The 14826-nt window shown below is 65.5% G+C and overlaps 1 protein-coding gene and 1 long non-coding RNA gene across 2 annotated transcripts; one reads left to right on the top strand and one right to left on the bottom strand.

Moving 5' to 3' along the window:
- Positions 1-45: 45 nt before the first annotated feature.
- Positions 46-14771, top strand: ACAP3 (ArfGAP with coiled-coil, ankyrin repeat and PH domains 3). The gene is made up of 24 exons (XM_073233001.1): positions 46-463; positions 4081-4138; positions 4743-4862; positions 5007-5060; positions 6207-6265; positions 6817-7000; positions 7484-7528; positions 7617-7712; positions 7785-7859; positions 8362-8373; positions 8968-9080; positions 9168-9219; positions 9463-9563; positions 9637-9748; positions 9988-10193; positions 10266-10335; positions 10452-10546; positions 10622-10824; positions 11029-11133; positions 12236-12334; positions 12424-12653; positions 12837-12946; positions 13034-13144; positions 13326-14771. Exons 1-24 carry the CDS (start codon positions 417-419, stop codon positions 13471-13473), a joined length of 2505 nt encoding a protein of 834 aa, XP_073089102.1. The 5' UTR covers positions 46-416; the 3' UTR covers positions 13474-14771.
- On the bottom strand, positions 1290-3215 carry LOC118968630 (uncharacterized). The gene is made up of 2 exons (XR_005056391.2): positions 3156-3215; positions 1290-2449 (listed from the first exon to the last, which is right to left on the bottom strand). It is a non-coding gene; the product is annotated as an uncharacterized lncRNA (long non-coding RNA).
- Positions 14772-14826: the final 55 nt, after the last annotated feature.

Here is a 14826-nt window from a genome sequence, read left to right as displayed (position 1 = left end):
AGCTGGAGCGGCGGGGCCCGTGGCCTGACGGACTGCTCCCGGAGCCCGGCTCTGCTGGGCCCGCCCACCCCCGCGACTCGCTTTGGCCGGGAACGAGAGGGCGGGACAAAGGAGCGTCTCTACCAGAGTCGGGCGTGCCCGCGACCGCAGGGCGGGGTGTTTGGTGACACTCCCTGGCGGTGACAGTGGGCGTAGCGTGGGAGGCGGACTTTGGCGACTCTCCCCGGCGGTGACAGGCGGGCGGCACGCGGGCGGCTGACTTTGGCGACGCTCCCCGGCGGTGACAGGCGGGGCGGGGCGGCGGCTCGGCGGCCCATTCCGAGGCTGGCGGGCGGGCGAGCGGGCAGGGACGGTCAGGGATGCCTCTCGGGGCACCGTGGTCCTCCTGCCAGTGAGCGCCGCGCCCCGCCGCAGCCATGACGGTGGAGTTCGAGGAGTGCATCAAGGACTCGCCGCGCTTCAGGTGCGCCCGGGACCCGCGACCCTTTGTGGTCAGCTGGGTCACCGCCCCCTCGGGGTCCCCGGGCCTCCGGGTGGGCGCGGGGTGGGGCGTCGGTGTCCTCTCCTGCCCCGCGCGAGAGCGGGATGGGAGTGGGATGACTCCCCCTCGGACAAAACCCGCAGCGCCCGGCCGAGGGCCCAAACAAAAGATGCCGCTGGTGGTCACTCCTCTCGGAGGGTGAGAGCGTGGGGCGGGGCCGCCGACGGCCGGCCGAGGCTCAGTGGCAGCGTCCGCCCCGCTTTGTGCCTCCTGTGGCCCTGCTCTGGCCAGGGCTGTCTGGGTGCGCGTCTGTCCTGGAATATGCCAGGGTCCCTGTGCCCAGAGTAATGTAATGCATGGGTGACAGGCAGACGGAGCCCTGCCTCGGTCCTGGAGCGGCGGTTCGGGCTAGGTGGAACAGATGAGGGGTGATGTTCCGGTGGGAGGTTCTGGGCTGTGCACTGCCCGGGAATTGTGTTCGGTCCTTCCTGGGGGTACAGGCTTGCTCATCTCTGTGCACATGTGTGTTACGTGCGCCTGTCTGCCTGAACCCATCAGCACATGCTTTTGCTCAGGTGCACATGTGTGAGCTCTGTCTCTGCACCCTTCCTTGAAGTGCCAGACCCTGAACATCAATGTGTGGGTGAACTGCATCTGGGTTCCCTGTAGATGCCAGAGTGTAGAATGGTGGTGGGTGCATGCATGTGTGTGCACATATTGTCCCTTGGTGTGGAAACACATGTACTGTGTATTCATTTTGTACAAGTGCGTTTTGGCAGTAAACACAGGTTAGTTTGTCCATATGTATGCCAGCACTGGAGCCCATGAACACACACAGATCTGTGAGCGCCCTGTGCTGATGCATGCATGCATGCACATTTGACAGAACATGAGCATGGCTACTGTGCCTCTTGAACGTGTGTGCTCGGGTATGTGCATGTGCGTGTCTGGTCTCTGGGAGGGCCTCAGCATCGGCTCTCTTACCCCAGGGCCCTTGCACGACCACCTCACAGGGGTGTGAGTTAGGGCCTGGGTAGGCTGTGGACGAGGCACCAGGAGTTGGTCCAGAGGATGGCCTGGGCAGTGGGGCTGGGCAAGCCTCTGTGCTCCCCCATCTCCTGGTTGCTGATTGGCAGGGAGATGTGAGTGGCTCAGGCACCCACGATCCTGGGTCTCCACCACTGCACTGCCTTCCTTGACCAGGCTGGGGTGGGGAGGTGGAGCCAGGGCCTCAGCTGGGGTCTTGGTCAGCCTCGCCATGGCCCCTGGCTCAGAATCTCATGCTCTCCCCCACTGGAGGTGTCCAGGCCTATTTTGCCTGGTCAGATTGGGGCCCCAGCACCCTGTTCACCCCAGCCTTCCCACCCACAACAGCCTGCTCCACCTGTGGCACCGCAGTGGGGGGCAGCTGCCTGGGCTTTGCTGTGTTTCCTATGGCAGGGAGGACCTGCCAGGGAAAGTGCCCAGCCAGGCCTGGGGTGGGGACTGAGGAGATTCCCCCAGACCTTGGGCTACAGAAACTGCCCTGGATGGGTTTTTGGGCTGAGATTTAGTGGAATTGAGGCCATCTTGGGGTCCTTCTGTCCGCTCACCCTCAGGTGCTGCTGAGGATATAACCTGGACTTCCCGGAGGCTGGCCTGGGGTGGGCCAAAGTAGGGCTGTGAGGGAGAATATAATCAGTGACGTAGGGCCAGGTGGTCCTGGCCCTGGGAAGGGGGACCCTTCCTGCATACTCTTAGCCTGGGAGAATCCCACAGCCCTGGGGTACCGTCTGGAGGGTGTCCAGACTCTCCCGGACAGGCTTGGGGCACCGCCTGCCCCTTGTTCTTGGTGCCCCCTCCCCTGGGTGGGGCTTCGGGCGCTGAGTCACGTCTGTGGTGGGGGAGCCGGCCTCACCCTCCTCTCCATTCTCTAAGCAGCTGAGGGAATCCTGGGGGGAAGGCAGGAGAGGGCGCCCCGGTCGGTCCCTGGGGACAGGGGAGGGGAGAGCTGAGGGTGTGGGCCCCTGTACAAGGCGCCGGCTCTCTGCTCCCTGCTGAGCGCCCCCTTGCCCAGTGAACACATCAGCCTCAGGTGTGGCCCACCCCTACCTGCCCTCTAGGGACCAGGCACCCGGCCCAGCAGGGCAGCCCTCCATACAGCTGGGGCTGTGGAGTGGGTGAGGGGGCATGGGGGCTGGGGCTCTGGGGGCACTTTCTCCTGAGTGGGGGGGCCTTCCCTGCCCTGGGACCGTTAGTGGGGGAGGCTTCAGCACCAGTCGGGTCCCCAGGGTCTGAGCCTCATGCAGCCAGCCACCCCTCAGTCCACACCCCCTTGCGGTTCAGCCCTGGGAAGCTGGGCAGCAGACATCCCCTCAGGCCCCCTCCCCTGCTCCGGAGCAGGGTCTCCTTCCCGTGCCGGAAGGACGGGGCTGCTCAGAGAGGAGCCCAGGTCCTGCTGGGAGGACTGAGGGGGCTTCAAGACCCCTGCTGGGGCAGCCAGGTGCCCCCCACTCGGCCCCTAAGTGAGGCTTACGGAGCTCCTGCCCCCAGGCCCGGGAATCCGGGAACCCCGCCTTCCCTCTGCTGGCCGAGAGGCAGCACGGGCCCCTGGGCCAGGTGCCCTCCCCTCTGCCTGACCCCCATCCAGGACCTGTCCCTGGAGGCCTGCCTCCCGCAGTCCTGAGCCCCATACCCCGTTGTCCCTTGTCTTCCATAGGCCAGATGGTCCCAGCTTGCCAGCTGAGCTGGTTTGGGGGTGGGGCCCTATTTCTCTATTTCCTGTTCCCGGAGCTTGGAGCGGGTGGGGCTTGGGGGGGTAGAGGTCACGTGTCTGGTCCATCTGCCTCTTGCCTTCCGGGGCTTCTCTGGTGAGGTCATGCGTTAACTCTTCCCTCCCCAAGGCAACCCCATTGTCAGACTGCCTCCTGAGGATGGGCTACCGTGAGGGCAGACCCACACCCCCTCAGGGCAGACTGTGCCGCTAGGTGTTCTGGGTTGAGGGAGTCCGGGGCAGCCCACCACGACTGGCCTGAGGTCCCCTGGTGCCGTGAGAACCAGAGAGCGCAGCTGCCCGGAGCTCGTGGGTGCAGACAGAGATGGGTCTGCCCCAGGGTCTACTGGCCCTAGGCAACAGTGGGCTGCAGAGGGGCCGAGGGTTCAGATAGGGTCTGAGCCAACTCTGAGCCCCGCAGAGATGGGGCGGCTGGACCATGTGAGTGGCCAGTGAGGCTTGGCCCTAGCTCTGGAGCTCTGGGGGTGTGCCTCTGCTGGGATTCCAGCCACCCCCATCCTTAGGGGTTGTCTGGTCTTCTCTCCCTGGGGCCACAGCAGCCAGACCCTGGGTGGGGCACCGCAGCCAGTGGGGCCTCTTCCTCCCTGCAGTGGTGGGTGTTGGGCAGCTCTGGCATCAGGTGGACCTGGGCCCCAGTCCTTTCCCCTCCTGCCAGGGCATTTGCCTCTCCCAGTCTCCATTTCCTGGTGTGTCTGAGGGGCATGGGATGGCAGGGAGCAAGTAGGTGTGCGCCATGCAGCGCTGTTCCCCCACAGACCCCTTTGGGTGGTGCACGGGGAGGCAAAGCTGCCAGGTCTACCTCCAGCCCCCGCCATTCCTATTGCAGGGCCACTGTCGATGAGGTGGAGACTGACGTGGTTGAGATCGAGGCCAAGCTGGACAAGGTGAGGGCCTGGGGTGCACGGGGGTCCAAGGCTGCTCTCCTGACCCCCATGCGCAGTCCTGACCCCATTTCGTGTGTAGCCACCTGTGTGTCCCTCATCCTTCCATACCTGGGCAAGGTGCACACACCACATGCACAAGTGTCGGCCCCAGGTCTTCTCCCATCAAGTGGGATGGGCCTGGGTGAGACCCCTCCCACTGTCCCTGGGCTGCTGAGGGTTGCTGTGCGTCAGAGGGACTGACTGGGGGAGGGCAGGGAAGGGGAAGAGGGTGGAAGCAGGGGCAGCTTCCCCAGCCCCGCACTGGCTGGTCCTGCTGACTCTGGGCCAGGACCACATGCCCACCTCAGCCCTGGGTTCCTTGCCTGGGGCTTTGTCCTGCGTCAGCTTCCCACTGCGTTTCAGAGGCCAGGCAGTACCTTGCTGTGCTAGGTCTGGGCAGGCTCTGGGGCAGTGGCTGTGCAGGGGCACTGTCCCACATGGGCCCTAAGCTGGATTCTGGCCACCTGGGGACATGTGCTGCCCGTGGCCTGGCCTGTTTGTGGCAACGAGGGCTCTGCTCAGGTGGTGAGTGCCGCTTCCCCCCACCCCCCCCCACCCCCGTCAGCTGGTGAAACTGTGCAGTGGCATGATCGAGGCAGGCAAGGCCTATGTCACAACCAACAGGCTCTTCGTGAGTGGCGTCCGTGACCTGTCCCAGCAGTGCCAGGGCGATGCTGTCATCTCGGTGAGGAGGCAGCTGACCTCTGACTCTGGTCAGGGGTGGGCACAGGCAGGCTGCCTCTTGAGGGTGCCCTGGGCTGTGGATGGGGAGGTGCTGGACACTTTGGGGGCCTGGCCGTCCCATCTGAGCAAGGGGTCTGCCCCCCAGGAATGTCTGCAGCGGTTTGGAGACAGCCTGCAAGAGATGGTGAACTACCACATGGTAAGCCCTGTCAGGGCTGGGGGTCTGGCGCCGTCTGAGGGCTCATGCCTCCAGCCACCCCATCCCAGGCCCCACTTGCCCGGCACCTCCCCGCAGGCCCCACCTAGCCTGGAAAGGCTCTGGGCTGCCAGATGGAGCTGAGCTGGCCACCGGCTGTGGGAGGCCGCGCTTCTGCTCCTCCAGTCTAGGGGGTGAGGGGCGTCACTGAGCCACTGTGCTGTGGCGCACGTGAGGGCTGGACAGTGGGGAGGGACTTGGATCCTGGGGGTCGGGGGTGCAGCAACACAGCCCAGGGCAGAGGGCCCTGGGGTCTGTGGGCGGGGGAGTCCTGGGAGGTTCATCCAGGGCCCCCCAACCAGGTAGGGCCCTCTGACCAGGAGGAGGAGGCAGCTCTCAGAATGAGCGGAGGCCCAGATACAGCCTCTGGGTGACCCCCAACCTCACTGCGACCCACGCTAGGTCTAGGCGACCTCAAGCCCTTTGGGCGCCCCAGCACAGACACACACAACAGCCAAGGCACACAGAGTGGGCAGACCACGGCCTGGGAGCCAGAGCCCCAGACTAAACAAAGGGCCCCACCCCACCCCCACAGGGGAAGTGCGGAAATAAACCAGCTCAGGACAGCTTGTCCTGCCCCATCCCTCTGATTGCCTGTCTGCTCGCCTTGGGGCCTGGCTCCCGACGTGGGGGCCTGATTTTGGGCCTGATCAGTACCATGGGAGGCCCCTCCAGCTCCTGACAGTCACCCAACATGTGGCCCTCAGGCCTGGTCCTCGCTCCAGGCCCAGACCTGATTTCTTCCTACGGAGGGGCTGTGAATGTCTTGTGCTGCACCAAGTGTGCCCGCCCCATCTGGCAGCATGGGGTGGGGCTGTAGGAGGTGGCCAGACTGGGTCAGCTTTGGCCTCCAGCCTGGCCAAGAGCCAGGTGGGGGAGATGGGCAGGTGGTCACAGCTGTGGCCTCTGGGCGCTAGCCCAGGCCTGGAGCCACACCCACTGCCCTGGGTCTCTTGAAGTGGCTCTATGAGGGTGCCAGCCAGGGGCCCAGGCAGTGGGCGTGGCTTCTGTCACCTGGCAGCCAGGCCTGGCCTCCAGGGTGGTGTGGGGATGGACCCCTCACAACTGCCTTGCGCCCTGGGCCTCCAGATCCTGTTTGACCAAGCCCAGAGGTCTGTGCGCCAGCAGCTCCACAACTTCATCAAGGAGTGAGTGGCCCCAGGGGTGATGCCTGTGCAGGAATGGGAGCAGTGTAGCGATGCTTGACCTGGGGGGTCCTGGGCCTGCCTAGGAGGCCTTGGCTGTGGGTGGGGGCTGAGCGAGGACACAGGTCGGGTGGTGGGCTAGGGCTGGGCTGAGGAAACAGGGCAGGTGGGGCCTCAGCGAAGGGGAGGAGCAGGCAGGAGGCTACTCGTGGGAGCAGGTTGGCGTGGGCAGGAGTCTGAGCTGGGTGTCTGCATGTGCCGTCGGGGTGCCCATGGGCCTCCCCCATGGAGACGTTGAGTTGATGGGTATATAAGTCTGGAGCCCCGGTGAGGCTGGAGGCTGCCGCGGGCTGGACCCATCCTGGGAGTGAGGTGATGAAGGGCAGGGGGAGGCCCTGCGTGGGGACGGGGTTCGGGGCAGCACAGGGAGGCAGAAAGAGGATCTGGCCCAGGAGCACAGGGAGGGGCCAGGAAGGGAACGAGGCCTTTCATGAAGGTGGGAGACCCCGCACATGCCCCTCCTCAGACCCCCAACCCGACATCGCTGGCCCCAGGGATGTGCGGAAGTTCAAGGAGACCAAGAAACAGTTTGACAGAGTGCGAGAGGACATGGAGCTGTCCCTGGTGAGGAATGCCCAGGCCCCGCGGCACCGGCCCCATGAGGTGGAAGAGGCCACAGGTGCCCTGACCCTTACCCGGAAGTGCTTCCGCCACCTGGCGCTGGACTACGTGCTCCAGGTGGGCCACTGGGCATGCTGGGTAGGGTCCTGGGACACAGCGGGAGGCCAGAGAGGTGATCCTGCTGACAGATGTAGCTTGTGTCTGGAGCAGCTCCTCTGTATCGAGAAAGCCTCAGATGCCAGCTCTCGGGAAGGGACGTGGTTGGGGTGCCCAGGCAAAAGCCCAGAGGTGAGGGTGGGCTGGGGACGAGCCCGGGGCCGTGGGCCGCAGGGGCAGAGGCCTCTGACCTCGTTGAGGAGCATCTGGAGAGTCTCCCAGCAGGGTGAGAATGCTCGGCTTTGCCCACGGGAGGGACCCAACGTTCTGGCTTGGGGAAGGACACCAGGACCGTGGCTGGGTGGGGCTGGCCCAGGTTCAGGGAGCTGAAGACAAGCTGGGGGTCTCAGGGAAGCACAGGCAGCCTGAGTGGACTCTGGCCAGGCACAGGCTAAGGGCTGCCTCAGCCTGTCACCCTTCACCTGTTCATTCCGCCCGTGGCAGATCAACGTCCTCCAGGCCAGGAAGAAGTTCGAGATCCTGGATTCTGTGAGTGCTTGGAGTGGGGGTGGGGCTGGAGTGCCCCCTTCAAGTGCAGCCATTGCTGAGGAGGCCCCCCCTGTGCCCCCACCTGCAGATGCTGTCTTTCATGCACGCCCAGTACAGCTTCTTCCAGCAGGGCTACAGCTTGCTGCACCAGCTGGACCCCTACATGAAGACGCTGGCCGCCGAGGTGGCCCTCTGGCAGGGCGGGACTGGGCTGGGGTCTCTGAGCGGGGCCTCACTCTCCCCCCTGCACCTACAGCTAGACCAGCTGGTGATCGCCTCAGCAGTGGAGAAGCGGGAGATGGAGCGCAAGCACGCGGCCATCCAGCAGCGGGTGAGGCCCTGCCCTGCCCTCCTTACGGGGCCCCGGAGGCACCACCTCCCCTCCGCTCCCCTACAAGCTGCTGACCTGGGAGGCCTACCCGCACGCCTGCCCCGTCCTTTCCCAGGCCTGCCCGCTCTGCAGAGGCTGGCCCTGCTTCTCTTTGGAACAGGTCCCCCTGCTTGGGGACCTCAACACAGTGCCGTGGGATGGGCGGGCCTATGGCCACCCACTGCAAGGCCAGGACTGGGTGGGCCGTGGGCCATGCCCTCAGCTCACAGGTGCTGGCCTGGAGCCCAATCCAGCATCTTCCTCTGAGGCTAGGAGTGGCTTCTGGGGTCTCAGTCACTGGCTCCTGCTGGGCCCTCTTGGCTCACCTGCCAGACGGCCACCCCTGGGCTGCCCAGGGCAGAGCAGCTATTTCAGGACCACTGAGAGCCTGGCTGGTTGGGGGTGGGCCGTTGCTAACCAGCTCTCTCTCCCTCCGCCCACCCACCCCGTGGCTGGTTCTCAGACGCTGCTGCAGGTGAGTGGCTCCACCCTTGGGGAGGGAGTGGGAGGAAGAGGGAGATGGGCGGGGTGGGGCCTCTGTCCTCTCCACCCTGAGCGCTTCAGCACCAAGGACACCTCCTACCGGCCCAGGGAGCACAGCCAGCTGGCAGTAGCCGGCTGAGCTGGGAGCATCCCCCCGCGGGTGCGGCAGCAGCTGCCCATTCCTGCCCCCACTCAGCCCCAGAGCAGGTGGCTGGGTGCCCGATGCACAGGACAACACTCAGTGCCTCCTCAGCTCGAGTGAATGGAGCTCTGTCAGGCCGGCTGCGGGCCCAGCTGGCGGCATGAATGGAGGGCTCAGGGTGGGGGGTAGGCAGCTTCCTTCCTGATCCCAGAGCCCCTGTCCTGACGGGGCTGGGGGTGGGGAGGGTGCTCTTGGGTTCCCAGCTGTGATGGGAGGCGTCTACCCCCATGGGGTTTTGGGGCAGTGGGCCTTGCTCGGGTCAGGAAGTGGCTATGAAGAGCAGCTCCCCACGTCAGCCTGGGCTCTGGGGGAGCCTGGGAGGGCAGCGGTGTGCTGACAGGCCAGGGCGGCTGCTCACGGGGGCTGGGCTCCGACCACCCCCAGGACTTCTCCTATGATGAGCCCAAAGCAGAGTTTGATGTGGATGCACCAAGTGGTGTGGTGATGGAGGGCTACCTCTTCAAGAGGGCCAGCAACGCCTTCAAGACCTGGAACCGGTGAGGGCAGGCCTTGCTCAGGGGCTGTGGTGCTCACATGGGGTCCGGGCCTGCCTGACCCCCCTCCTGACCTGTCTGCCCACCCAGGCGCTGGTTCTCCATCCAGAACAGCCAGCTGGTCTACCGGAAGAGGCTCAAGGTGCGCTGTAGGGCTGCTGGCGCTGGGCTGGACAGCTAGGCACCCCTGGGCCTGGACCTGGGTGGGCTGGTCAGCGGGGGTCACACAGGGCTCAGGACACCAACAGCACCAAACCTGGGTGGCCAGGGGACAGAGGCCCCTTCCTGTCATACCGTCTGACTCCAAGGTAGAGCAATAAGTAGAAGGTCAGCACAGGACCAGGTCTTGGGTGCTGAGCTGAGGGCCACAGTGCACCGCCCGCAGGACGCACTGACTGTGGTGGTGGACGACCTGCGCCTGTGCTCCGTGAAGCCCTGCGAGGACATCGAGCGGAGGTTCTGCTTTGAGGTCGTGTCACCCACCAAGTGAGGAGGCCCATCTCGGGGTGGGGAGTGGGGAGGGGGCCCTGCCTGCTGGGCCTGACGGTCCCTCCCCCAGGAGCTGCATGCTGCAGGCTGACTCCGAGAAGCTGCGGCAGGCCTGGGTCCAGGCGGTGCAGGCCAGCATTGCCTCCGCCTACCGGGAGAGCCCGGACAGCTGCTACAGCGAGGTGTGGCTCCACATGTGCTGTGGGGAGAGGGCCAGTGGGCTACATGCAGGCATGTGTGCGCACATGCATGTGTGTGCATGGTGCTTATGTGAGTGTGAGTGCGTGCATATGCGTGTTCAGGCTTGTGCTCCAGGGGTCCTATCCTGTGCTGGCACCTCTGTCTGGGGAGGAAGAGCAGGCCTGCTGGGGAGACAGACTCCAGCTCCTGTAGGGCTGAATGGCCCCTCACACATCCCCAGAGGCTGGACCGTGCGGCATCCCCGTCCACCAGCAGCATCGACTCAGCCACAGACTCTCGGGAGCGCGGCAAGGGTGAGGGTGTGCTGCAGCGCATGCAGAACGTGGCTGGCAACAGCCAGTGTGGAGACTGCGGTCAGCCAGACCCCCGCTGGGCCAGCATCAACCTGGGCGTGCTGCTCTGCATCGAGTGCTCAGGCATCCACAGGTGGGTCCGCTGGCGGGCTGGGTGGGGTGCCGTGGCGGAGCCGCTCTGACTCCCCGCCTCCTTGCCGTCCAGGAGTTTGGGTGTCCACTGCTCCAAGGTGCGGTCCCTGACACTGGACTCATGGGAGCCCGAGCTGCTGAAGGTGTGTGGGGCCACCGCAGGCTGCAGGCTGATGGTGTGGGGGCTGGGGGTCAAGTCTGCAAGCTTTGGGGGCATCTGTGATCTGGGACTGATGCCTGCACCCCCTTCTCCTGCTAGCTGATGTGCGAGCTTGGGAACAGCACTGTGAACCAGATCTATGAGGCCCAGTGTGAGGGACTGGGCAGCAGGAAGCCCACAGCCAGCAGCCCCAGGTGAGGCGGGGGCAGCCTGGACAGGCCGGGGAGCCCCAGCCCCTGGAGGCCAGCTCATGTCTGCCCCGGGTCCAGGCGGGACAAGGAGGCCTGGATCAAGGACAAGTATGTGGAGAAGAAGTTCCTGAGGAAGCCACCTTTGGCACCAGCCCGGGAGGCCCCACGTCGCTGGAAAGCGCAGAAGTGCCAGCGCCACCACAGCTCCCCCCGTGTCCCCACTGCCCGCCGCAAGGTCCGGCTGGAGCCTGTCCTGCCCTCTGTGGCTGCTCTGTCTTCAGGTGGGAGGGCTGCCGTCAAGTGGCACCCTGGGCTCATGTGCCTGGGCAGGGGTGGGGGTTGGGCACCAGGGAGGCCAGGGTGGGGTGGGGCAGGGACGGGGTAGCCAGGGGCTCACAGGGGCACCTCTGAGCTCTGCTCAGCTGCCAGCATGCCCCGGGCACCCCACTGTGCCCTGGGCCTCAGTTCCCCACCCCCTGCTGCAGGCACTGTGGAGCGAAAGTTCCGGAGGGACTCGCTCTTCTGCCCGGACGAGCTGGACTCCCTATTCTCCTACTTTGATGCTGGGGCCGCTGCGTCTGGTCCACGCAGTGAGTGCTGGGAGGGCTCCTCAGCCCAGCTGGGGCGGCAGAGCAGGGTCCAAGCCTGGCTTGCCTGGGGGCTGGATGAATGAGGGGAGCTACGGCCACTTGCTCAGGGACTGGTGGGCTGGGCATTCCTTGCAGGGGGAAGGACTGGGGAGGCGGTATCACTGAGGCTAGTCTGGGTTGGAGAGAATTTGGGGGTCAGTCAGGCTAAGGCTGGGACAGCATCTCGAGGGTCTGGGAGTAACTTGGTCACTGACTTGAAGGCTGAGGCCGTGCCCCCCCAAGAGTGATGTGTGAATGTGTGTGTGCCGGTGCACACAGGTGTGTGGGTGGACTGTGCACATGGTTGTACATGTGCAAACAGATATACAGGACAGGTGTGTGTGTGTGTGTGTGTGTATGTGTGCTGGGGGCCTGGGGCCTGACTGCATGTGTTGCAGCCGGCTCCTGAGAGGCTTCATGTGCGTCTTCCCCAGCCCCTGTTGGATTTGGGGGCATATGCTACTGGTCAGGGCTCCACCCCAAGCGCTGCCTGTTAAGGGTTCCTCAGCACCCACTGGCCTAAGGCAGGTAGAGAGCCCCCTGGGCATTGTGAGCAGAAGGCAGGGAGGGGCTGAGAATTGGCAGGGCTGATGCTGGTGACAAGGGCAGCAGAGGGCGCTGCCTCGCCGGTCCCAAGCCTGGGCTGCCCTCCTGAGCTGGGCAGAGCTGGCCCAGTGCTGTCTGGGGCCCTTGTCTCCAGGGCCTGGCAAGGACCCCATCTCTGCACAGGGACTTCTCAGCATGCACTGGCCACAAACAGGGCTGAATGACTGACTGAGCATGGCTATTCATCCTGCTAGCATCCATGCTGCTAAGGCAGACCTGCAGAGAGGGTGGGCTTCCACATGGCTCTGGCTCCCGGGTGGGCCACCCTCCTAGCACCTTGGAGCTGTTACTTGGTTCTCACCCCTTTCCTCCCATTCTGGGCAGGGCTACCTCCCTAGTGGGGATTGATCCTGTCCCCTGGGGGCATCCCTGGAGGATGGATGGTGTTCCAGCCTTCCCGCAGGGGTCTGGGAGGAGTCAGGGATGCTCAGGACCCCTCTGCCTGCGGACCCCACAGGTCTGAGCAGCGACAGCGGCTTAGGGGGCAGCTCTGACGGCAGCTCGGACGTCCTGGCCTTCGGCGCCAGCTCCGCGGTGGACAGTGTCACTGAGGAGGGTGGGTGGTGTCTCCCCGCCTCCGACGTAGCCCCTCCCCACCACCACTCTGGGCCAGGTCACCGTCCCTGACCGTCCCCCTCTCCACAGAGGGCGCAGCAGAGTCGGAGGAGTCCAGCGGCGACGCGGATGGCGAGGCCGAGGCCTACGCTTGGGGCCTGGCGGACGTGCGCGAGCTGCACCCTGGGCTACTGGCGCACCGCGCAGCGCGCACCCGCGACCTCCCCGCGCTGGCTGCAGCGCTGGCCCATGGGGCCGAGGTCAACTGGGCCGACGTGGAGGACGAGGGCAAGACGCCGTTGGTGCAGGCTGTGCTAGGGGTGAGCAGGCACGGGGGCTGCGCAGGACAAGGGGCATCTTCCGTGGCGTGCACCCAGGGCCCCTCATCCCTCTGCTGGAGACAGGGCTCCGTCGGGCCACGGGCACCCAGGGCTCGCGTCAGGAGTGCTGGGGCCCCGCCAGGGCCGCTTCCTCTGCTCAGTGGGAACTCCCCGGCGCCCCAGGGCTCTTTGATCGTCTGTGAATTCCTCCTGCAAAACGGGGCGGACGTAAACCAAAGAGACAGCCGGGGCCGCGCTCCCCTTCACCACGCCACGCTCCTGGGCCGCACTGGGTGAGTGGTGGGCGCGCGTCCCGCTCGCCCAGGCCTGGGATACCCCGCCCTCCCCGAGCCCTCCCCGACTCGTCCCTCCGCCCTCAGCCAGGTCTGCCTGTTCTTGAAGCGGGGGGCGGACCAGCATGCGGTGGACCACAAAAAGCAGGACCCGCTGAGCATCGCGGTCCAGGAGGCAAATGCCGACATCGTCACGCTGTGAGCGCAGACTGGCTCACCTTGGGGCCCGTGTCTGGTTTGAGGAGGTCTGGGAGGTAGGGGGGACCCGTCGGGATTCCGGAGGAGAGGGCTGGGGCGGCGTCCCCATGGAGGTGACCACCGGGGATCTCCGTGGGGGGGTGTGGCGGGCCGGGCGCGCCTCAACCTGCTGCCCTTCCAGGCTCCGGCTGGCCCGCATGGCTGAGGAGATGCGGGAGGCCGAGGCTCCCGCGGGCCAGGCAGGCCTCCTGGCGGGCAGCAGCCCCACGGAGCTCCAGTACCGCAGGTGCATCCAGGAGTTCATCAGCCTCCACCTGGAGGAAAGCTAGGGCGGGACGGGCCCGGCTGCCAAACCGCCTCGGGCTCTCACCCTGCCGTGCCTGGACAGCCTGGCCCAGCTCCAGAGGGCACCCGTGCTGGGCTCGGAGAGCCCTAGCCGCCTGCTCTGCCGTTGGTGGAGCTGCCGGACCCCCGGGGCCCCAGCACTGAATCTTCTGAAGCCCCATGTTCCCTGGGAGGCGCTGTGTCACCCGGGGCCCCTCCCCCCACGCGGGGACCCTGTGTCTCCAGGTGACCTCTTCCTCGGGGGTCTGGGTTGCTCATGTCAAAAACCACTCTGAAGGCCCTGAGTCACCTTGTGCCCCTCTGTCCCTGTGCCCCTGTCCCCACCCCTGCCTGTGTCGCCTCCTGCTCCCACCCTTACTGCCCCAGAATGCTGACCTGCTAGTTGGGTCTCTCCTATATACCCCCAGACCCCCTCCATTGGGCCCTGGCTGGTGGCTGGCCACCAGCGCCTTTTGAGGTCAGAGGGGCAGTCCATCCAGGGAATCAACCCATGTACCTCACTTAGTGACCCCAGCATCCGGGCTGGGCTTCTTGGGTGCTGGGGGCAGAGGCTCTGGCCTGGGGCCTCAGCCCTGGCTGGATGCAGGCGTCCTGAGGCCACGGGGCTGGCCACGCCAGCCCCGTGCTGGCGGCCCTAACCCACCTCCTGCAGAGGTACTTGGCCCAAAGCCAGCGCATAAAGGGTTTTGTCACTTTCCACCCCTGCATCTGATATTCTTTGTCACAGACTGAGTGGATTTTCTACAACAGCCTCACCTGATCTCACGCCTTCTCTCTGTGGACTCCGGAGCACCACCCTGACCCCCGGCTCTGTGTGCTGCCACAGGGGACCCTTGCAGCTCTGCCCTGCTCCCTCACCAGCCTTACCCCTTGGGCTAGGCCCTCAGTGGGCCCAGGGGTCCCTTGGATCACTGCCCAGGGCCTACCAATGCCTTCAGTGGGCCCCTTTTCTGGAGCCCTGGGGCAGTGGCTGGGCCTCTCCCCAACTTGGGTCTTTGGTCAGGCCAAGGCCAGTTGCTTGGTCACTATGCAAAGGCTGCCTAGGGAGGCCCCATGGGCAGCAAGGTGGGTGCTGACTGGGCTCCCCCAACTCTCTCACCTGCCGGCTATGAGCCCTAAAGAGCAGAATTAACTCCTTCCTCCCTCCTTGCTTGAGCTCTGCTCCCACTCCTGCCCCACTGCCTGCGTCAGGACCTCGTGCCCACAGGGCCTTGTGCTCGAGCCTCAGACTGGCAGAGCGGGCCCTGCTCCAGATCAGTTAATAAACTGCGCTTGCACCTGCTGCCCGTCATCGGCCCACCCGCCTCGCTCTGCTCACTCAGGGGGCTGGGGAGGGG

The sequence above is a fragment of the Manis javanica genome, chromosome 4 (assembly GCF_040802235.1).
Source record: "Manis javanica isolate MJ-LG chromosome 4, MJ_LKY, whole genome shotgun sequence".
Classification (NCBI taxonomy): Eukaryota; Metazoa; Chordata; class Mammalia; order Pholidota; family Manidae; genus Manis; species Manis javanica.
The sequence above is the reverse complement of the archived record's forward strand: the minus strand, read 5'-3'. Positions and strand labels throughout refer to the sequence as shown.

Bases quoted from the DNA above. Each gene is read 5' to 3' on its own strand.
- ACAP3 (XM_073233001.1), top strand. From the start codon at position 417: ATGACGGTGGAGTTCGAGGAGTGCATCAAGGACTCGCCGCGCTTCAG. The intron at 10,194-10,265 runs GTGGGTCCGCTG...CTTGCCGTCCAG, and splicing joins GAGTGCTCAGGCATCCACAG to GAGTTTGGGTGTCCACTGCT. The intron at 13,145-13,325 runs GTGAGCGCAGAC...CTGCCCTTCCAG, and splicing joins AATGCCGACATCGTCACGCT to GCTCCGGCTGGCCCGCATGG.